General features: G+C 36.7%; 1 protein-coding gene across 10 annotated transcripts in view; it reads right to left on the bottom strand.

Annotated features, from left to right (window-relative positions):
• CDKAL1 (CDKAL1 threonylcarbamoyladenosine tRNA methylthiotransferase) overlaps positions 1-25,013 on the bottom strand; it is a 375,203-nt gene that overhangs the window by 18,442 nt on the left and 331,748 nt on the right. For all 10 annotated transcript variants that reach the window (XM_085573579.1, XM_085573575.1, XM_085573576.1 and 7 more), the window contains 2 exons: positions 10,960-11,043; positions 6,749-6,913 (listed from right to left, as the gene is read on the bottom strand). In XM_085573579.1, the coding sequence (XP_085429705.1) occupies positions 6,749-6,913; positions 10,960-11,043 (249 nt within the window). The remainder of the gene's footprint in view (positions 1-6,748; positions 6,914-10,959; positions 11,044-25,013) is intronic.

Genomic DNA, 25,013 nt, shown 5'->3' with positions numbered 1-25,013 from the left:
CATGACCCAAGGGGGCTGACTTACAGCCCAAGTGTTTGTCACAGACATTAGCTAAGTATGTTCCTAGAGATTAGCATTGATTAAAATTCCCCAACCACTACATGCCATTCAAGCCACTGCTTACCTAAACTCAGTAAGAAAAATTTATTCTGCCCATAAGAAAGACTCAACTGCAAGTTTCAAATTTTAAGCCAAGAAATGGGCTTCTGTGCAGAAGAAGAATTCATGTCAACTCAATTCCCCAAATAAACAAAGCCAATACAGCATGCAGATAATGTGTAGATCACGAAAATCAGCATCTAAGAAAGAGGACATGACAATTTTCAGGAAAAAATGAGACTTTCAAAATTCCTTTTAAAAAAATCCATAAATGGCATTCATTGAGCTCTACTCTTCAAAAGGAAATATAGCTCTTATTACACTAAGTTTACAGTAACCTTCATGAAAGAACGGAAGAAAACATAAGAAAGAAAGATTATTTAAGAAGGATTTTACACCATCTTCTATGACCTCTATTTACAACCAGCAGAGAATACAAGGAACACATTAAATAAAACAGATTAATACATGCAAAAGCACTAATACTTGTCCAGTCAACCTGTTCCAGTGCCTCATTCCCTCACAGTACAGATTTTTTTCTGAATATGTAATCTAAACCGACTCTCAGTTTGAAAGCATTCTCCCTTGTCCTGTCACTACCTGCTCATGTAAAAAGTCCCTCTCCATCTTGGTTGCAAACTCCCTTCAGATACTGGAAGACCAATTAGGTTAACCCAAAGTTTCCTCCTTTCCAGGCTGAACAAACTCAATCCTCCCTGTCCTTCCTCATAGGAGAGGACTCCATCCCTCTGATCATCTTGGTGGCTTCCACTTGCTCCAACAGATCCATGTCCTTCCTGTGTTGGGGACCCCAGAGCTGGACGCAGCACTGCAGGTGAGGTCTCACCAGAAGAGAGGGACAGAATCTCCTCCTTCTCCCTGCTGGCCACACTGCTTTTGACACAGCCCAGGATGAGATTGGCCTTCTGGGCTGCAGGTGCACATTGCCAGGTCATGTCCAGCCTCTCACCCACCAGCACCCCCACGTCCTTCTTGGCAGGGCTGCTCTCCATCTGTTCATTCCTCAGCCTGCATTCATACCACGGATTGCCCTGCAGCACCTTGCACTTGGTCTTGTTAAACATCACAAGATTCCCATGGGCCAAGTCCTTGAGCTTGTACAAGTCCCTCTGGATGGCATTCCATCCTTCAGGTGTGACAACTGCACCACTCAGCTTAGTGTCACCAAAAAAAATATCAGAAAGTGGGAGAGAGTTCAACTGAGCTAACAAAGGTATGTTCCTAAGAATGCAAGAGCACCAAGTGGTGCATCATATTTTCATAAAGCATTACTTGAAAATCGTTTTACATAGAAAATGTTCCTGTTTGTGTCAGTATATTTCTCTTTAATAGAAACTTCCCCACATTTCTCATATTGCCCTTTCTTGGACTTTGTGACACAAACATCCCTTTGCAAAGTAGCTTTCTGAGAGAGGTAAAAGGTATATTCTATATTAGTTTATCTTTCTTCTTTGGAAATGCCAATCTTTCATAAGCATATCTCATAATTTCTGCAGTTTCTGAAATTTTATGTAAGATTCCTCTACTCACACCTCTATGCCATTTTTGATCTAAAATTTGCTTCCTCATTCTCTTTTTGCCCTAAATCTCTCATCTCTGGTTCCTGTTCAGGAACCAAATTTTCCACCACTTTGAAACTCCAACACATGTAAAAACTGTACTTATTAATTAATGCACATCTTCCACATTTCCTTCCAAGTCCTTAAAGGAATTTTCCAATGCAGAGATCTTAATTCTGACATGATTTCTTTCATTTGTGTTCCAGCAGAAGGTATTTTCTGCCCTCTTCTCTGTTTTATTTTGCCTGCAAGTGAAACACCCTTTCTACCGGAGATCAGAGAGTTTCCTTTAAGCTATGCTTTGTGAATTTTCTTTCTGGCAGGCTATAAAGAACTGTTTGATATATGTGTCTTTCCTGTTTCTTAACATCATAAAAAAAGGTTGGGTGATGTTTTTGCTCATGTAACTAGAAAATATTTGCGGCTAAATGTAAGACTAGTAACATAAATCTTCTTCATTAGTATCCAGAAGCATAATGCCACAATAACCTACTGCAACTAAAATGCAGGGAGGATGGGAAAGAAAATGGGAACAAGCAGAATGACCAAATAATTGGTCGCTAACTGAAAATCAGTGGCTCACTCCTCATTTCGTCCTAAGAGCCCAATGGCTTGAATAACTATTAGCTTAACAGGCCAACTCTGAGTATTTCCAAGGCCTGGGAGCCACAGAGATGTGCACCAAGGTTCCGGACTCACAAAAGGAGCCATTGTAAGTGGTGGCTCCCAGCAGATGCCATTTACAGGGGAAGTGTTAGACATGGAGAATATAATCACAGAAACCAATGGAAAACAGAAAACTGAAATATGTGCCTGTATTTGTTTGAAAAGAAAGTCAGTCATAGATGCATTATAGAAACATGAACTATGAACATAAAGTAATCATGACTGCGGATTAAACAGCCTGTTAAAATTATTTTTTTTTTCTCTTGCCTTAATTTTCCATCTGATTAAAATTTCCCACCAAAGACCCTCAGACTTACAGAGCTTTGATTCTGGCAATGCATTGCAGCTCTGGCAGGTAGCCAGCCTTTTATTTTTATCTCTCAGCCCTTTGGTCTTTTCTTCATGTATTTCTCATCTTACAGTATTTTTCCTCTAGTCACAGAACATACGTAAACAACCAGAATTATTTTTGGAGTACAGAAGCATAACATACTCTATTTCTGGTCTAACAAGAGATCATATTCTTGCAGATTCTTACTTTTTTTCAATGATTAGTTTTGGGCAAACATTTGTCTGTAAACAGGATACATTTATTAGGTATTTTATTTTATGCTGCTGAGAAACAGTCAAGATCCCTAAATATGGCAAAATAAAACTAATACAAATATTAAAATTGTTTTTTTTCTAAATTAGATTACATTCAGACTGTTGACACAAACTGCTGACTTTTCAAAAATATTATCCAAAGACAATATACTCAACACTATGTGCATTGCAAACCCACCTCCAAATCCTCAAAGACATGTTTACCAGAGTGCTTAAGAACATAGAAAAAATGGTAAATTGCTTTTTGAATCTCAAAATGCTTAACCGCACTCAATGCTTTGTCACCTTCAAGCCTACCTCAATGAAAGGATGTAACATCTACAGCATTTACATCTTCTTTTTGTTCTTGTGAAACTTGACAGAACTAAGTATTGATCAGAGCTTTGAAATACTTTTTCACTGATATTTGTAATTGCAATTAGTAACTTGTGACAGGTTTGTTTTGTCTGAATGTTCATTTTAAGGTTACTGTCACTACTTTTTAATGTCCAGTTCACATACATCCTATATTAGATTTACTAGAACTAAATCCAAAAATGCCTTTACACATGTTCATGCTTTATTGACTTCAACTTTTACCTATATATCCTCTGCAATGTATGCCTTCTAAATATGGTTTTCTTACTGAATCAGCAACAGTCCATCTTAAGCCCAAGTAAGTCTACAGTAAATCTGTCAATTGAAATTTTCAAATGTGTTTGCCCTCCCAAACAGCCATCCTGTAAAATTGTGCCACTCGGAGACATCACTCCCTGGCTTTTATAAGAAAATTATAAGTGGCTTTTATTTAAATTGTAACTTATAAGTGGCTTTTATAAGAAAATTCATGCCAAAGTTAAAAAAAAAAATCCTGGCAAATACTTGTGCATTTTACTACTTAGTATGTCCACAGCAATCACTAAGTCTGATTGCTTTGACAGCTTTTTAACCCGAGCTGCTGACTCCAAGACTCTTCTGTCCTTCCCATCCCAAATTCTGCCACAGAGCCTGACATTACTGAATGTTAAGACCTCCCTCCCACCATCTACTTGGTTACAGTTTTTTCCTTAAAGAGTATAGTAACTGTAAGACATTCTACATAATTAGTACATTCATGGGTATATATATTAGCTGTGTTCTTCATACACTGAAAAAGCATGAAATGCTAGAAATACTCTGAATTAATTACATATATATTTCCCTCCTTACTTGTCATGACACAATGTGTGAATATTTTATGGACACTCTAAATTGTCCTTTGTGTTTTTGCATTTTGCATTCCCTCTTTTTCAGTCAAATCTGTTGACTCCAGTTGGCGACCTACTTCTTTTATTTCTTTGGACCAATTTGCTGCCAGAGTCATGCAGCCAAAAAGGTAAAAAAAGGGTCTACAACTGTTTCTTCAGACACCCATGTTGCTTGTGGTGCTCACTCTGAATTTGTCAGAAAAATTATTGAGGGTAACATATTAGATGAGAATGAGAGCACACAACTGCAGATAAGCCTTGATTCTTTGAAGGTACTTCTCACACCACCTCTAGAAGTACCTTCTTGCTTAGGATGAGTTTCCGACTTGCTTTGACATCCTCACATGATGGTGCTCTCAATTGATTAATTTCCTTAAAAACAACAGTTTCAAAAGCTTTCATTCTTTCTGTGAATGTTCTTCATTAGAGACAAGTAAGCTATGATGGATTTTGAAACACTTTTATTGAGTTCCATGTAAATTAATAAAAACACCATTAATAATAAGCAGACATTAATTCTTGTTCATATGTGTGCACAATGAAATATTTATCCAAGATTTTAGTTCTGCAAGCTGCAGAAAAACTAGTGGAGACACTTGGGGTCTTGCTAAAGATCCAAGATATTTTGCTACTTTTGAGAAATCTGAATTCATCAGTTCTGAGTTGCCTCCTTCATCTTTTACCTGCCCTCTGTGCATGTAACAAGCTACAAAGCTCATATGTTGCCCCTTTTATCTTGCTCAAAGCATCTTTGATTGGAACTATAAGTCTTGAGCAAATGCAGCAGGAAGTGTTTCCCCACAGTCTAACCAAACATAGGAACCCAAATTGCATCTTGCAGCCAGCCAGAAATCCAAGGTAACTTTTGTGGCAAACTGACTTTTTTTTTTCTGGAAACCTAAAGAAAGTTCCTGAGTTTCTATTTATATGTATGACTTTTCAGGATGAACTTTCCTCTAAGAATTTCAGTTCATGTTGCATATATTATACATTGGCCAAGTGTGATTAAAAGCTTTCAGCTGCAGCTTCTATGTAACAAAGATGTTCCATTTACTGGGATTCTATTTTTTTCCATTAAACAAAAGTTCCTAACATTTCCAGTGGAGCAATCATATAGAAGATACTCCCTTGAAGGAGCACTGATAACCACAAAACTCATGAAAAGCAATTTGCCTTATCATTTGCTTACTGCAGCCATTTATAGGGGAATTCCACGTACTTCTTCGTGCCTATCCAAAGGGCAGCACAAGATCTATATATCTCAATGAGTACCTATGGAAATTATCAGTATCCTTGATTTTAATAATTTTACCTCTAATTTTAACATAAAAAAATTCGGTCAATAGTCTGCTTGCTTGTCCTCATCTACAAGCTTCTGGCAGCACATACTCAGGTTTAATGACAGCCTTGGTTCTGTTCCAGGAGATTATTTAAAAAAAAAACATTCTGATGAAAAAATCAGCCGTGTTTAAATAGCCACGTAGTCCAACCAGACAATTTTAAGGTTTTGGCTGTTTTTTATCTCTTACAGACCCTTATCAGGCCAATATACACATACACACAGACAATATTAATGGAGAGCTTAGTAATGTGTTTGTGCCTAGATGTCATGATCTACTGAACACATTACAGTAGGTGCATTACAGGGAGTGCATTATTGCTGCTCTGTGTTTCCACAGCCAGGCTTATTCAAAAGACCAAGGAGCTTAGCTTAACACTGGTCACCTCAGGTATGCCTTGATGATGTATCTTAAATGTGACTACTTAGAACATAAACAAGGACGTATATATACACTTTAATACTTATCAGCAATTTACTGTAAAAGCAGTAGTGGCTGATAAGCTACCAATTATCCTTCTCCCATGTGCTACATATTTGTTGGAGATCCTAACAACAGTGCTGGAGAAAGGACATCAAATGATGCTTAGAAATGTGATACACATTTTCATTTCACACTCCATCAGTTTTTACAACTAGAGCTCCATGAAATGTATGAGAATACTTGGCTAACAGCCATATCTACTGAGCCGTAAAATAAGAATCAGATCTCTTTTTAAAAGGGTTTCATTTTTTTTTACATTACTAAATCAGATGTTGACCTTTTTCCCAAAATATACTGTAAATATTCTGCACCTTTCTACCCATCAATTAATTTTGAATCTCTGAATAGTGTTTAGACCTGTTTTAACAGATATGTAATCAATACATATTTTTTTAAAAGCAGCTTTGTAAAAAAAAATAAACTGATACATCCTTCCACTAAAGTGAAATATACTGAATTATATAATTACTGGTGTTTAATCTTTTCAATTCTAGTAAGTTCTTTCCCCATCTTGCATCTAGAAACAAGAAACAAGTGTATTATTGCCTTTCTAGTCAGCAAAGCAAAGCTACAGGCATCAGCAAAAACATATTTTGAATTCAGATTTCAATCTGTCAGAAAAGATTAAAGCTTCATGCATATATAAATGGGAACTATAAAATGATAACAGATACATAGCATGGAATCATTTTGCTTGAACAGCTGTGGATTTGCCAGTGTAGTAAAGCAGAAAATGTCTTTTACTCACCTCTGTTAAACCAGAAACTTCTCCTTTTGCTAACGGTCTGCTGATGGATGCAGTATGAATTCTGGCATCTGATACTGGCTGCCCCTTCATAAAATGTTTCCCAGCTTCATAAATATTCACTTCTACCATCTTACCCATCAACAGAGGATCCTTTGGCACAAGAACCTTTCAAATAAAATAAAGACATAGTTGCTAAACACCACAAGGAACATTAGAGTCTCTAGTATCCATTCAGAAAACAGATTTTTGATAATCATCAGAGAAAATCCTAAAACTTAAACATTTTAATCACCAGCGTATCCTACAGCCCTACAGCCCCTGGCACACTTGACCAGTAAGATCTCCAGCCTGCATTCTACAAGAGCTTTGCAGTGTTAGCTCAGCTCTCTTCAACTCCAACCTTAAGTCATGCTGTTTGATTGATACAAAAGTTGGGCCTGAATTGCAGCTTTTGAATCCAGACCCAAACAATTCCCAAGGACGTTTGTATGACACAATTCTAACAGACTATTGTAAAGCTTCCCATTTTCATCTGTGTCCCATGACACTGTTAAAAATTTTTTTTCTGAGTCTGTGAAGGCTTCAGGACAGAAAGTATACACTTTTCTCTCTTTGTACAAGCCTTTATTTTGATTGTGCAGATCCTTTTTGCTGTGATGCATGATTGACAATGAATGCCTGTAAAAATAGATGACTGTTTCTTGGGTCAGCAACTAATGCACTCTTTCCTGAATTTGCACAACCGTGATATCAGACAGTCCCACTTCAGAAAAAAGCACAAAACAGAGGTTCCTAGGTCATGCATTTAAAAAATGAAAGAGCCCAAAACACAGGAGCAAGATTTTTTGGAATGGAAGAATAAATAGACTTAAAATGGCTCTAAAATAGGTAAGCAGTTGAAAAAGAAGTCAAGTAATTTCTTGATGAAGTTACAGTTTTTTACACTGTTTACAATGCAAAATTTAATAATGAACATTTCATCAGTGAAATGTTATTTAACAAAGTTTACTTGAAGCTTATCCACACACAGAATCCCAGGATGGGTCAAGTTGGAAGGTACCTCAGAGGGGTCATCTGAACCAATCTCCCTGTTCAAGCAGGGACATTGTAGAGCACATGGCACAGGATTGAACACAGACAGTTCTGGAATTTTTCCAGTGAGGGAGACTCCACACACTCTCTGGGAAATCTGTCCCAGTGCATGGTCATCCACACAGTAAAGAAGCTCTTCCTCATGTTCAGGGGGAATTTCCCGTGCATCAGTTTCTGCCTATTGCCTCTTGTCCTACAGCTTGGCACCACCTAGGAACAGTCTGGAAACATCCTCTGACACTTTCCTCTCAGATGCTTTTGGACATTGATGAGATCCTGTCTCAGTCACCTCTTCTTGAGGATGAACAGGCCCAGCTTTCTCAGCCTTTCCTCATGAGAGAGGTGCTCCAGTCCCTTGATCACCTTTGTTGCTCCTCCACTGGACCCATTCCAGTAGCCCTGTGTCTCTTGTCCTGAGGAACCCAGAACTGGACACATCACTCCAGGTGTGGCCTTGCCAGGGCCAAGTAGAGCTTTTCATAGGAAAAGATCTTATCTTTTTATCTTGATTCTTGGATGCTGAAATTGAAATACCTTAAAAACGGCTTAATTTTTAGAACTACATGTGTAGAGGACTTTCAGAGAAAAAAAAACCTGTGCTACCCATATTTGGAGACCATTTTTCTGCCTCTCCATTTTCACCTATCAGAACTGTTGATTGTCCCACTTGGAGGAAATCACCACCAGTGGTTTCCCTTCTTTCCTGAAGGCTCAAGGTGTTCATGACTGTAAGAGGTTCAAGATCCTAGGATTCTGCTGAGCTTCCTAAGCATCTTCCAAGAAACGCAAAAATCTTTGCCTTTCAGAGACAGGCAAGCTGAGACTAAGCAAACACAAAGTCAGGATCCTAATGCTCAGAGTATTACAATGTGACTGGATCACAGTTCTTCCCAAGTAACTCATCTTGGGTAAATTTATATCAAAGGGACACTAGGTTTGCTGAGTATACACTGGGCTCATAACCTCTGTAAATCTTCTGTCTCCTCATGAAAAAAAAGGTAGTAACTAAATATAAACCCAACTTCAGAAAAAGAAACAGGTTAAATGAAAATAACTGGGAGATACCATAAACAACCAAGCATCCAGGCTTGGTATACACTCAGATATGTTTTGAAGTATTTGTTAAGAAAAAAACCCTCAACAGTATTTCTAAGAAACTAAGGTAAACCAGCAGAAACTCTCACCTTGGCTGTGGATCTGGCAAAGCCTTCTTTGGTCACTTTAGACTACTCTGTTCATTGTAAACTGTATCACTTAAGCCTCCACAAATGTCAGCTGCAGCTTTATCACTAAGTTTGTCTGTGTAGCTGTATTGATGTGGGTTTAATAGCAAATTCTTTCAGTACAGATGAGCTCAGTGAAGACAGAATACATTTGATAACTATTTGAATTAACAGAACACCATACCAGGACTCTGAGCTTCAGCTCAAATAATATATAATATAATAGTTAGAATTTAGAGTGGTTTTCAATTTACTATCATTCAATTTATTGTTATTAATCTTAGTTACGAGCATGGATTCTTGTGCTTACCTGGGTGAACAGTAGGATACCATCCTTATGAAACATGCCACATATAAGATTTTAAGAAAAAGATTTGCATTTTGTTAATGGGAAGCATTTATTCCCTAACAGAATTTAAAATGAGTCCCTACGTGACTATTGGTATTTTGTAAATTTACCAGTTCCAATCATGAGCTGCATTAGGTGCTGTACAAACACAACACAAAAAATCAACACTTTGTTTCTGGTACATATTGCTTTTCATTTAATTAATTAAGCTTCCATAAAACAATGAACAGAAAAGTCCCAAGACATTTCTTTTTAATCTCTATGTGGAAAACCATGTTGCTCAACTGACTGATAAACTACAAAATCAAGGAGCATCAATACATAAGACTTAGAAGTTGGATATGTAACAAAGAAAATAAAAAAGAAAGCAAGGAAAAAGAATTAGTGACTCAGATATCTAACAGAAACAGATATTTTAAGAATAGAAATGTTACTTACTACTAAGAAAAAACAAATTAATAAATTCCATAACATAAGCCAAAACCAGAAGAAAGCACAGCTATCATCTATAATCTTCCTAGGTTCAGAAAACAGAATACCTAATGGTAGCAAAAGCAAATTGTAGACAGCTTAGTGCAAGAAAATGCACTAAGAATATAAAATAAAATCATGATGATTCAGGAGAACAAATTTTATTGGTCTTAAGCAACTCACCAGCTTTTGAGCAAAAATAACAATTTTGTGAAATTGATGCGTGTGCTTCCTTCCCAGCTCAAAGATAATGTTTTTGTGTGGCAAGAATTTATCTACAGGAAGTACACAGAAGGAAATTAAAAAAAACTAGAAGGAAGGCATGCCATTTAGGGGGCCCTACACAAGCCTGAGAAGTAAATCCACAAAATCATAATGAGTTTCAACAAGTCCAAGTGCAAGGTGCTGCAGCCAGGTTGGGGCAATCCCAGACACAAGTACAGACTGGGAGAAGAACTCATGGAGAGTGAGTACTTTCCTGCTGAGAAGGACTTGGGGGTGCTGGTGGTTGAGAGGCCAGACATGAGCCAGAAATGTGCACTTGCAGACCAGAAAGCCAATTATCTCCTGGGCTGCATCCAAAGAGGGGTGGCCAGCAGCGCCCCTTCCAGCCCAAACCATCGTATGATTCTATGAAACACAATATGCCATGCTGAAGTGTTAATCTAAAAAAGTTTCTGACTCTTCTATTGTTAGATTTTTTTTTTTTCAAATTGCACTGCCTGCAACACTTTTCAGAAACATTTATACAAATTGTCAGGACTCAACTATTCAGAAATCAGTGCTTTGGGGACATTAAAATTAAAATTACTGCAACAATTAACAGCTTCTTAAACCACACTGTACACTCAAATATCCACGGTGTATTTCTTAACATAATTTCAGGTAAATTATATTTACAACACAATAATAAAACAAATTATCTCATAAAAAAGTCTTGATGGTCACATGTTTCCTGGAAAATGCTTCTTATTTCTCTACTAGACTTTTTTTTTAATCCTGACACTCTGTGTTGCTGAGATTATCAGAAAGCAAAGATAAAACAAAAATATGTTATTTGGTTTATTTAACTGTACCTGCTCATAGAAAGGATTGTGAGCAACATAGTAATTGGAGTCAAAGGATTCTTCTGTTACCAGAACTCTCTGCCTCTCACCAACCTGGAAAATAGAAGATGAGAGATGACTCAAAAATTAAAACCAATGAATTATACTGAGAACTTCAGCTACAAACAAATGCCCTTAGCAGAAATAATGAAATTCTCTGAGGAAACTCAGTATCAGTAAGAAAGCAGAGTAGAGAAAACCCTACTTACAGGAGTCTAAAACTGACAGGGTTAAAAGAATTGAGGGATAGAACTGAGGGGCTGTAATGAAAAAAAAAGAGGGGCCTAACATGAAAATCCAGTTCAGAAATATAAACTGATTTTTATTTATTAACATGATAGCAAATAAAAATGTCATATATGAACAAAGTCCATTACATTTTCATCCACCTAACGAAAAAAAAGTGCAATCAATCACTAAAAGGGTGTCTTTTCTTTAAAAGTCACACTTGTTATTTACAATGCTGGGGCATGTCCTTATTCCCTCTTGGTGATCTCATTTCACTGTATTCATGAGATCACACCAATTTCCATGGCAGTGGAGCCAACAGTGCATATTACAAAGACTCAAGAAGAAGAGTTTTTAACAACTCACAGACCCAACATACTAAAGGCAAAACAAACACTGGTCTGGAAAGATCTGTCTTTCAATTATACTTCTCAACTTCCAAATGCACTAACACTGTTCAAAGGAAGCACCCATTTTAAAAATTAAATTGAAGACTCAAAGACAAATCACTTGCATTTAGGGACCAAACAGATATGGAACAAAATCTCACTTTCCCCAAAGTTCAAAATCTCCCTCTGGTCTTGTCCCTTACTGAGTTTATGATGAAGTGTATAGCTTAATTTCTGCAAACCGAGAAGGACAATTAGCTCACATTTTTATTCTGAACCCATTTCTACTTTTTCCATCTAAATGTGCTCTAGATTATTTCCAAACTACTTGACAAATGCATTCTGCAAATTGCAACTGTCTAGCAAGTTAAATTTACTCACTGCTTTTATTACTATTCTGAGACTCAAGAAGCTTTCACATTTTACTCAACAGTTTTAATATCCATGAGCAAAGTTGCATTCCCTTCCCTTTTCCCTGAAAGATCCCCACCACATCCTAGCGGCAGCTGTTACACACACGTTTTAACATCTCCATCATAAATTCCATGTGAACTCTGTAAGATTCAGAGAGAATAATAATGTTTTGATTCTTTAAGGTACAAGCAGTAAAAGATAAGATTAGGATTTTCTCTTACAGTAAAATGTAGAAAATAGAAGTTTAACAAATAGGAACAGCAATGTCATATCTGCATTACAGCATATATAGGTACATGAATATGTATACACATGAGATATGTATATAATTCTCCACTTGCTAAAAAGAAAGATTTCACAGAATAACTCTTGTATTCCCTTTCTCATGCATTTATCTGGAACATTCCCAAAGTAAACCCTGGAAAGTGAGGGAGACAGCAAGCACCTAGCTCATCATTTCCCCAAAGTCTGATAGCCAGAACCACAAGTTGTGGGGTACACAGCAGAAGGGGCAAAATCGCCAGTTCCAGACTCAGTAACAGAATCCTAATAGTAGAAATATGTATATTTTTGCATACTTTTAGAATCTCCATTCTCTGGGAAGTCTGTAACTACAAATAACAACAGATAAAACATACTCAAATTTTAGTAAAAATCCAGTATAACCAACAGCAGGGTGGTTTTTTTTATTATTGTTTTCAAGAAAACAGTAGTTAAATTTAAATCCCCAGAGTAGTTTTGCAAAACATGTCAATAAGGCACTCAAGATAACTACTCCAGTAATAAGATTACAGAAAACATTTCCCCTAAACGGAGAGGTTTTGTTACTTCTATAATATTTGAGACCACAGCTTTTAAAAATCACAACTCAACATCTGCTCAAGTCTCAGATGTCCTGCAATATAATGAAAAAGAGGAGCAGATAATGTTAGATAAGCAACATTCACCCTTGGGCAAACATGCTACCACTGAAAAAGCACGAAGGCCAATCACCAAGTCATGTCTTCACATCCTGTTTATTATTTACCAACACAGAAACTCAGCAAAACTGGCTCAGAGAAATATTGGGTCTGTAACTCATTTCTCAGTTGTCTTGTGGATCTCTCTGGTCATAACAGTCTGCCTTCATCGTGGCTATGAACCCTGCCTGTGAGGCAGACCAGGTTACATGTGTTATCTTCATACTCTGAGATGACAGAATGCTAAGCATATTATGCAGGAAAAAAAAATTAAAAATCAGAGGGAAGAAGAAAAGAACACCTGTGTTAGATCATTTGATATAAGATGTGGTTTCTTCGGAGACATGTTGCCAGTTTTTCTCAGCTTTGCTTCCAGAAGCCAAAAGAGGTCAGGTCTGCATGTCTCAGTGGGCCAGAGGGAAAGATTCTGGGCTCAGAATTTCTTGGGAGTGGGAAATAATCAGGAAGACGAAATTAATCACATAGCATCAGAATGATGGCATTTAAGTTGAGAAGTTTAGAGGAGCAAAACCACCTATACCAATTTACAGTACATGCATACAGACAGACAGACACACACACAAGACTAACATGGCACACTGTAAGGAATGAAAAGTAAACCCAGTAATTGTCCACTTGCTGAAGTTATGGATCTGTAGCCTTGGCCAAGGCTGAGCTCCCAGAGAGATATAATACTCAACTATTTGCAGACTCTTTTGCCATAACAACAGAGAAGGAAAATTCCATTTAATGAGTTAGGCCATTGCGTATTCATGATCTACAAGACTAATTGGCTACATGATTTGTAAGACAGAAAATTACTATCTATCCTGCATCCAAGTATAATTAAGAAGAAATGTAAGTACGCAGAACGCAGCTTTGGTATTGAAATTTGTTCAAAAAGTGGAATATGTCATCATTTCTGCAATTATTCCCCTGGGATCTCTAAGTGCCTAAGTTTCACCTCTCTCAGAATTTAAATATGCAGAAACCAGACATGATATCTAATAACAGTCATAATTATAATAACTTTGATGATTTTTTTTTTTCAGGCATGTAGCAGCAGAAGTAGTTCAGTATCTTATTTTTATTCCTATTCTTTCATCTGCTTCCATAGGTACACATGAGTTCCAGCTCTCAGGGAACTACAATTCTGGCAAAAGCATCTGGAACTGAGGCAACTCAGCCCTGGCATCTCAATTTGGAACGTTTTCCTATAGAATCATTATTTTTTATTTTATGGATGACATTAAGAAAATATTTATGAATGGTAGCAAAAAAACCTTGCCCAGCAACCTCCCCCATGCCAAAGTGGTCAAATAATTTATACAAATGGAATTTCCTTTCACCAAAAACCATGCAACAATTGCTTCTGGTCTGATCACTTCCTGCACTGCAACATTTACCAGGAAGTTTGTAAATCTCAGAGTTAATAATCAAATAATTTAGGAACTTTTATTTCATTTTCATTTATCCTTCAGGAAATTTTGATGTGGTAATTCTTTAACTCAGTTCTTCCTTTACCGGAAACCATGAAAAGCAGTTTTTCCAGCTGGCTGATTTTATAAAATGAATGAACAGCAAGAAATGTCCAAACTCCTTCTTGGCTGCAGTAAAATTAAGATTCTCTTTTAAACCAAAACTGACTGAATTACACAAAATACAATACCGATTTTTAAACTCTGCAACAGTTTGGGTGCCAAGGACTGTCCCTTTTTACATGCTTTAATAGAATATTGCTATGTAATGTCAACAGTTGCATCTGCTATGATTACACTCAAGGTAATGTATATACCCCCATAATTATTTTTTTCCATCAATGAAGACTATGATTGCACAGTTTGGATTTGTTACTTACTACAGAGCATGTGGCACATGATCTTTTTCAGTGTTTCCTTATTGCTCTTTTACTTGCATTTTATCAGCTTGATTAGCCAATCATCTGACTATAAAAGACATAAATTAATAACCACCGTATTTCTATATTTCTCCCATAGAAGAAAGCACACTGCCCATGTAGCATCTCCACTGATTTAGAGACAGTGGCCAAAGCCTTCTTCAGACTAAGTTAAATTCATAGTGGAATTGGTAAGCATGTCTCCATTTCTCTTGAAGGAGGCTGGCTTGGATTCTGACCCAAATCATCATGGAACATACTTAGTACAAGGCTTGGAAGCCACATAAAAATCTGCTTTCCTGTATTTGTTATTTAAATCTGTCATAAAGCAAGCAATGAAAAATACACATCATCACAATTTATGCGTGCATGTTTTAGCAGATTATTCTGATGTATAGGACATTTCTGATAAACATATTTGAACTTTATTAAGTATAACAAAGTTTAAGCAAAAGCAATGTAGATAGGGTTTCTTCTATATCAGTTTTGGTTTACTTCTCTCCTGTTCTTTCAGTTGCGGTCTAATTATTTTGAATAAATTTTAGTAATTATGCAGACTATGTATTCTTGACAATAAAGGAGAAATTAACTGCTGGACCTACTTTTTATAAATCATGTGACTCCATCTGTAAATAGAAGTAAAATTTCTTGAAAATTATAATAAAGCATTCTCTAGGTCTTCTGTTTACATATTGTAGGTATGTTCTCCACCTCATAAAGAAGTCAAAGTGCACCACTACCTCCCTGTAAAAGCGACAAAGTTTCTAGAAACTTATGACATGGTCCTGTTTTCATGATACCAGAACACATCTCTTTTCAAAATCTCCTTTGTACTGCTTTGTCCTGCTATGCAGCACTGCTCCTCTAAAATTTAGAATGTATACATCTCTCCCTTTCTGAAGGTAATCTTGGAGACAAAGCATGGACTTGTCTCAGAGCTTTTCAACAAAGTTGTTTGGGATTTAAATGTGGATATTGGAAAGCAGTACCATTAAAATAGTTCATCTCCTGTGCATGACAATTTTTATGCTGGGATAAATATGCTTTTCTAGCACACAGCACAGACAGCTGCCACTTCACTAAGGCTCATGTTACAACGGCTGTCTGATTCCAGATGGGTACATGACTCTTTTTTATTATGTTATGTTCAGTGCATAACCCCTGCACAAAACTACAGCAACAGAGTGACATAAATATTATAGAGTTCCATATCTTTTGCATCATACAATAATCAGTCAGATTAATCTTTATAGCATATGTCTGGTGCATTTTACCTGGGGACAGAAACACAGAACCTGAGCACTTCAGTGCTGCAGAGTAAGCAGTTGAATTCATGGATTCATGTATCCCTATTTCTTCCTTCCAAACCAAGACAAAGCTGTCTCAGTCCTACAATGGCACTAATATGCAACAAAACCAAAATTCTTGGTGTTTTTCCTGTACTTATATTACTCAGGCTTTTTTCAGACTTGGAAACAGCATTGGGTGGTGGTCTTCATATACAGGAAAGTATTCAGCTCTTAACTAATAAACTCTGGAAACCCACGTGAAAAGCAGACAACGCTCGGCAAGGTGTCTCATTTCAACATCAACCAATACAGCTGACTTTGTTAAATCATCATTATCGAACTGCCCTTCTTTAAACAAAGCTGCAGATTTTTTTTTAAGATTGCATAAAAAGTAAGACTTATGAAATAATACCTAGGAAAATGGCTTTTAATTTTATTTTTTTTAGGCACACTTGTTTCAGCCACACTTGTTTCAGCATCATTCAAAATTCAGAATGGACACAGGCAACAGATGCCCACAGAAAAAACTCTTGTAACCATTTTCCAGGCTGGCTTGAGGCAGTGCAAGCTGGAAGGAAGGATTAGGTATAAATTAAAGACAGCCAGCTCTAATAGCACACAATCAGCATAACAAAAAAGTGCTTTAGACCTTCGGCAGCAGGCACTGCAGCTCATTAACAGCAAGTGAACACCTTCTCTTTGGTCCCCTTATGAATTTGTTGGCAAAGTTACAGGGAGGGAAAAGGTAGGGAGAGAAGGAGGTGAGAGATAGAAGTAGACTGCTTCTGCTTTCTTGGCCCACTGCTCACGCTTCAGGGTAAATAGATCCTGTCTATTACTGTGCACCTGCATCTGACTGCTTCATTTTGATTTGGTCTCCTGCTGGGAAAAAGCTTCTCCCAGCACATACAAACTCTGCCATGCAGCTTAGATGAAAATTATATTCAGGGATGTGAGCAGTGACCTAAAAATGACAACTGGTCCTCAAAATATCTGATTCCTTTTAAATTCTGTAAGCTTGCATTTTGCTTGTCTCTCCTTTTCATTGCCTAGAAAAGGGGTAATAGAAGTAGAATGTTGACAACTCTGTCATACTACATTTCTAAATTTCATTGACTGTGTACAATATTACAAAATGAAAATAAGTTTTCCGAAATGGAAGATACATATTGCCCCTGAAAGCATCTCTCTCTCATTGGATCTTTCTGTTGTAAACCTCCTTAAGAAGAAAAAGGATGCGGTGTCAGAAACTGGCTTTTTTTGGCATCTGGCACACCGTTGCTAAAATGCTGTTTTGTTTGAGCTCTCTGAAACACTGTTTCCACATGTACAAAATCCAATTCTCACTGTGACACAGAGGAGTGACCACAGAGCTGAGGAAGATGCTACAGCATCTCTGTGCAAAACTGGTATTTGAGACAATCAGGTAGCATGAGCACTCAAGCAACTGCCTTAATGTATTACTGGCAAAAGCCTCTCCCTCCTTCTCTTTTTCAAATGATCTAACAAACCCCTTAAAACTGTTGCAAATATCTACAGAAAAATTCTAAATAAAAGTATCATCTCATAATAGGAACAACAAACATATGAGAAGGTAAAATATGTTTAAGGTCTTCCTTACATACCCCTAACATTCCACAAATAAACCAAAAAAACTAGACAATGAGTCTACCCTTAAGAAAACTTGACATTAAAAATAAAAGTATGGGAAAGCAAACTATCAATGCTGATTTTATAGAATGGAAGATGGCCTTTAGGAGAATCTTTTCATTTTCAACTTCCAGCCAATTTGGCAATCAGATGGATTATGGTGGCATGAGTAAACGAATATATGGGTTCTTTAAATTTTATTGTGCTTTTTTCTAATAACAAGCTAAGTCTGTAGTGAAATGAGGCAATCAAGCTTAAAAGAATGATGGACTTTGTTAGGAAAGACCATCCTTATGCTTCTTATGTGAAATTATTTAGAATTATTTAGATTGGGTGTTTTTGCTGGAAGCAGTTCCTTAAGACATACTGTGTATTTCCAAGTGATTTAAGCACAATATGAAGTAGTAGTTGCTAAGGCAACAATATGCAATTCCTGTTTCGGTGATCTCTCTCAGCAGCTGCATAAGCCCAGGCAAGTATCAGTTATATGAGAATTTATAAATCAGCTTGGTAAATACTCTATCAAATAACTTCTCCAGGAATTGCTTTAGGAACTCACAATACCAAACTGTTTACTGAGACTAAAGTCTTGTCTACACGACGGAAATAGAAGTGCTCAGAGTGGCTCTGTCAGGAGGGTGCTGATGTAGCACAGACTGATGCAAGGCTGTGCTCAGCACCAGCAGCTGTGGAAGAGAATTGCCAGGAATAATAAGGAATAATAAGTGCCAGGAATAATAAAAGGTCCCAGTGTAAGCACCACTTCAGTAAATCGCAGGCCGAACCACAGGTTGCTTCCTTGCAGACAAAACAAAGCAGGAAAATTTTAGGAACAGATGAAAATACTGGATTTGAGAACACAGATGACAAAGTGAACACAGCACTGATACAAATCAACAGCCAATTTTGTCTCCTCTGACACGATGCTGGGATTCCTCCAGTAAGATTGGGTGCTCCTAGAATTCATCCGTAGTCTGATATTTTTTAATCAAATACACTAAAAAGATTGCAAAAAAAAGTCTGACTTCTCTCCAAACTATCACTACAATTTTTCTGCTCATCCTACAACTGAGGCCAATGTTCTCTGTTCATTTCATCTGAGAAGAAAGGGAGAGCAGATGGTATATAACAGAAAAAAACAAAGGTTCAAAATGACCCTGTTTGCAAAGCCAAATCCAACTCTCCTCCAAAACCTACTGAAAGCTCTCTTAATACATTTAACAACATTCAAAATACGTAAAAAATAATTGAGAGTTAATTAACTTAGAATACAAAATGGTAGCACTGAGAGTTAAAAAGGGCATAAATATGTATCAGCTTTCTTTTCAAAAGAATATAAAAACTCATTCCACCTACATGAATCACAGGCTACTAAAAAAGCATCTGAACATCATCAGAACCTGCAAATGTTAATGAGGATAGGATAATGATATTATTTTCTTTTATTTTGAAGGTAGACACTGTATGATCAAAAATTACACACTTCAGGGGGTTTCTTCAGTCTAAGGCAAGGTAAGACCCTAGAACTGCTGACACTTCTAGTGGCATAATGCTGAATGACAAACACATCAAGGGCTCACAGAGGGACCAAAGTGAATGAGTCATTAAATAATAATAAATGTAGTGTGACTTATGGTGTTTAGAATTTAATAGCAACTACTGTCAAACTACTTGGGATGCATTTTACTATTTTTTGAACTGTATGCCAGTTATTTCCATTTAAAAAAGGTACGCAAAAGAAACAACTCTTCATTAGCATACTAGAATGAAAATTCTGAACAATTCTTTATTATCCATGCAAGAAAATGAAAATAAATCAGTTCAAGAAAATGTAAGATAAATCACTTCTGCTCTAAGACAAAAAGAAAGAAAGTACTACTATGGACTATATCACTGTGTTTTATCTTCTCTTTAAAAAAGCCCTTATATAGCTCAGACAGTAAGAAGTACTTAAAAATTGGAAGACACTATGGCTTTCTACAATCCTCAAATTAAGTGGCAACATCCTTTGCTGTATTTGGATTTTAATACAAAAGAAAGTGGAACCAGCTGTACAATTTAATTGCAAGGGAAATCAATTATTGAGATAGGTCAACAATGTCTAACCCAGGTGTTACAACCACATTATAAACTTTTTAAATTAAAAAAATTACAGCTGATGTCAAAACTTTTGCCTGTAGTTCTGTGCATATCACATCACTAATCAGACTACTGTGATCTCATCTAGCAGGCTTCCAATTCCACACAAATTTTGGTGTGGAAATGGCTATTTTATCAATTAAGCCAATAGAATGGTTTGGACATACACACTAAACAATACCTAGACAGGCCTGAAACTTCTTAAGGTACAAAACCTTGGCTAACACGAGAGAACTAGGAAAAATAATGATCAGCAATTGTGTGATAGATCTTTTTAACCCTCTGTGTGGGTATGGCAAGACTGGTCGTTTAAATGTATGTGAAAATGGGGATTCAGAGGGAGATTTACACATTGTTTAGCTGTCTTGAACACTCAAGGAAGGAGTGTCCTTGCCTATCTTTATGATTTTTGCAGACCATCCACAAAGGAGGTTGACAGCTGTGAAACAAGGCCTCAAGAATAGAGGATCTTCTTATGCCTTTGTGAAAAAAGCCTGCAAATACAAATAAAAATGTGCCATGTAAATATAACATTTCTCCAAGGAAAAAAAATATTTCCAATTCCTATTTATGCTCTTTCCCCTTTGTAAGTAATCTCCCATTAATTACAGTCAAAATGTAACAGAAAATCAGAGGCACAGGAAACAAATCACCATTCATTAAAATAAATGTATTAATAAATGTGGCACACTAGGAAGAAATCACTGTTGTATTCCTACAATTGCTGTAAATGCTACATTCTAATGTTCTCAAAGCCTAAGGTATGAAGGTATCAAAATTATGTAGAAATACTTGTGAGAAAAGTTCACACATTTGTTTTTGCCATTGCCTTCACTCAATCTTGGATCATATCAGAAGGTCAGTAGTAGGCAGCATTTTATTGTCCTGTCCTGCCCTTTTTCTTCTTCTGTGCTTCCCCCTTTCAGAGTATTATTTTACCCATACTTGACTGGAATAAAAAAACTGAGTAAGACTAAACAACGTTCCCACTCCTCAGAAGAAGTGTAGACTAAGAACTCAAGAGCAGCAAGATTTCTCCTGGCTTCTTTCCTCCTGCCTATATCTTGCTGGTTTGCCCAACACATAGTTTTATCAGACTTTTCTACCATGCCTGGCCTAAGACAATTGTTCTTTTTATTTTCCCTGAAATTTGTTCTGCTCCTGAAGGGACTCTGTGAACTTTCTCACATATGCAAGAAGAAATGCAAACTATTATTTCGATTTCCTCCATGTTGAGATACTCCAAATACGAAGAAGGAAAACAGATGCCCCCATGAAAAAAAATGAAGTTTACTGTTTTCCACTTTTAAGATCGATACCCTTTTCACTTCTTACACCTCTCCCTTTATTGTACTAGTAAAGGCAACAAAACCATAAGCTGCCAGATTCCAAAGACAAAAGACTAGTAATGAACTTGAAATTGCCTTTTAAACAACTGAGATGGAGTACAAAATGAGGCAGGCCTACATCTTTTTAGTGCCTCTTACACTTTAACAACCAGCTATTGAATTCTCCAAAAAGATTTCTGCATCAGAATCAGCCTTGCATCATCTGTGTCTTACTTCTATGTCAGAAGCAGCAAGAAGAGTATAAGCTACTTTTCATGAGGTGATCAAATAAAGCAGATATGTAAGACAAGAGAAAACAATGATGTTTACATTTTACACTGTTTCGTGAAATTATGAAGATAAAGTTGCCTGGGAACTGTAGCTGGGTTCCTCAACTGTACTGGTGAAGAGGTCTGTGCTGATGGAAGTTTCATATTGCACTAGCAAAAAATATTTTCAAGAGCGCCGGCATGATGTCTGGAGTATTATTATAGCATACTATAATGAGAAAGAAATGAGAATGAAGCTAGCTGTCCAAAAATAAGAATACTCCTGGTTAAAAAAAAAAAAAAAAAAAAAAAATTAAAAAAAAATTAGTATTGTTCCTTTCTCCTAAAGAATATGGTAGAAATGGCAGGACACTAAAAAATGACATAACTTCACATGAACTGATCACTTTGATCATTTCCAGCCAACATAAGATTTTTGCCAGTATTTCCTGCATCCAAATGACTCTACATATTTGCACTTTCATCTACTATTTTTCTTAGGTAATAAGTCAAAAACTATGCAAACAGCTCAGGGTCACAGAGGTTTCTCAAGCTCTAGAAACTTGATAGGGATTCCAGTAAAGATGGGGATTGGTGATTGAAAAATGGTGGAAACTGCTGGAAAAATGGTGGCAACAGAACACAGCAACCAGAGGCATTGCACTGGTTTTGCAGAATGAAAGGGCAATTTTTGTCCAAACAAAGAGAAATTCCACTCAACCTTCAAATCAACATTTTAACTGAGAATATCAGCAGTTTCATCATTAACATGAAGTTGGGCATGCCTTTATATTGCTTTTTAGTTTTCAAGATCATAAATTACAACAACTTACAGATAAGTCTGCCAAAAACCCCTGCCATTTTATAGAGTGGATTTTGTTATTCCATCATGTTTGAATGCCAGTAGAGAGAATAGAGCTTTTGCTATATTTTTTAAGGAATACTGGGAAACTTTGAAGAATGCTTCTGATAAAGGAAATATTTGCACTTTCATTTGTTCTGTATAATCAAGGACAGAATTTCTTCACGCAGTATGAGATAACTGGTCACATTTGTATTTGAAGCACTTTGAAAATACATCTTTCAACTTCTGTCATAAAAATTCTGACCACATAATAAATTTGCCAAACATTTTTCCAAATTAATTTCTTCAAGCTGCAATGCAGTGAGATAAGCCAGAGTGTGTGCCACAAGTGACCTGATGGTCCTTCTAAAGGCAAAAAAAAAGGCTCCTAAAAAAAGAATTCATTCTAGGTTTGTCCCAGGTTATTTCCTTTATGAAGGCCAGATGGCAAGGCAGGAAATAGAAAGGCTCATGACTGCTAGTACCCAGCAATCCTCACGCACGAGAAGCCTGATGCTGTTGAAGCCCAGCATTTATGAATGACATTAACAAATGGGATTGATTAAAAGAAAACAAGGACTTCATACAGAAGCAAGGAAGATGAGGGGTCTTGGTAAGTCATGCAGTCATTTTTCTCTCATATAAAGAGTCCATTGCTAAGAAAGGGTCTAACTTACAGGTTTACCTTTATTGGTTATAATTACACACAGCTGATACTCCCTCTGCTCCAGGGTTGAAGAAGAGGTAATGCTTCACTTTCTAGGAAATTATTCATGACCCAGCTTCACTGAAGAAGAGATTAGCCTCTCAGAGAGGTTGAGATGAATTATATGATCCAAACTCAAGAGAGTATGAAATAAATGCAGAACCTAGGAGAGAGGCTATGCCATTTCATTTACACAAAGAGAAAGGAGATTGAATGAGGAAAGAAGTCAGTAACAGAAAATCTGTTTATGAAGGAAGCAGATCAAGTAGAACAGAGTATCTGGAAGGGCTTTTTGCAAAACACAGATCAAATAGCATTATCTGCTCATACTTCAAGCTTCGCATGCATCAAGTATAAATTATTGCATGGAAGAGAACATGCTTTCAGAATCTGTTTATTGAAGAGAGTCAGGCAAAGAGTTTGCTGCACAGCTCTCAGAAAGAATCAGCTTTAGGCCTTGTCACATCAATGATTTATAGGGTGACACTAGGGAAATCAATTAAGCTCTCTACGCGCCCCAGTTTTCCCATCTGTAAAATAGGGGCAAGCTGTTATTCAAGGAGAGTGCTTTTCCATTTTATAGCCTTCCTTCTTGTGTTTGGGTGTTTGCTATTTTGTAAATTTTTACACTATTCAGTATATTGGTCTTATACGGATGTGTTTTTTATTCTAGCATTAGAATATACCTGTTCTTGCTTCATTTTAACTGGTTTGGTTTTATATAAATTCGTCCTACAATTTTAGAAGCAAGATCAAAAAATATGGCACACAATATGAAGGGAACACATACTTTTCCTAGAACACAGTTCTTTCAGGAAACTATTAAAGAAATCTCATGGTAGGCATGATAGAAAATCCAAACATAAGGAAGTCAGAGAAACGTGGGAAACTGCTATTTATTTTCACTTTAAATTGTTTAACAGTTCTGCAGCATTTCAACACTTCAACATTTAGTAATTCTTTGAAAAAAACTGCGTAGAAAAAAATAATTGACAAAATACAGTCTAATCATCAGGCATCTGGGAAAAAGAAAATTACATAATTGTCCTTGGGCTTCTTGTTTCATAAATTTTCTTTGTTTGTTCTCTGGTATGCACAGAGTAGAAAATTCACCATTCAGAAGTAACATCTAAATAAATACATTACTGAGGTTTCAGATTGGAAAAGGAAACTCAGTCCAGGGCATTGGTAGTCTTTCTATTCCTACATATAGAATTAAAATACACTGGTCACAGTTGCCTTCATTTTTATAGTATTCTACATTGCTTAAAAATGGGCTGAAGAATAGAAAAAAAAAAAACAAAATAGTTCAGAAGCACAGAGATCTAATTATTTATGAATAACTGTCAGGAAGGCTTATATCTATACTATGCTTTTGACTCTACTAGGAAATTTACCATGTTGCCTGTCGAGGTAATAATATATTCAACCTGTAAAGTGGGAAGAAAACAAGTATGCAGTCTCCTCTTAGGAGGAAGCCAGCACAAATGTGATTGGCAGATACAGTAACAAGGATTTCTCTCTGTCCCTGCCACCTGAGCCCTCTGTTACACTGTGATTTGCATGAAGGATAACCATATAACTGTGAGGCCATCAAAGTCTGACTCCAGCCCTGCCATGGTTTAGAAATTCTCCAGCAGACAGCAGAATTTCAACAACCAGGTTCTTCAATTATAGGAGGACTGGGAGATTAATTTAACGTGTTTAGATACTTGTCTTGCCATTGTAAATAAAATCTTCTTACTCAAGACACACCAGCTGCCTTGTGCATTGGAAAGAAAATTATTATTCTGCTATGCACAGAATGGTGCACAGGACACTGGCTGAAAATAAAGAGAAATTATGGTAAAGCAAACACCAGTTTGTGGTTACATTGAATCCTCAGCAAATGGCAAATGACTCTGAACTGGCA

The sequence above is a fragment of the Lonchura striata genome, chromosome 2, assembly GCF_050655825.1.
Source record: "Lonchura striata isolate lonStrDom1 chromosome 2, ASM5065582v1, whole genome shotgun sequence".
NCBI lineage: Eukaryota > Metazoa > Chordata > Aves > Passeriformes > Estrildidae > Lonchura > Lonchura striata.
The sequence above is the reverse complement of the archived record's forward strand: the minus strand, read 5'-3'. Positions and strand labels throughout refer to the sequence as shown.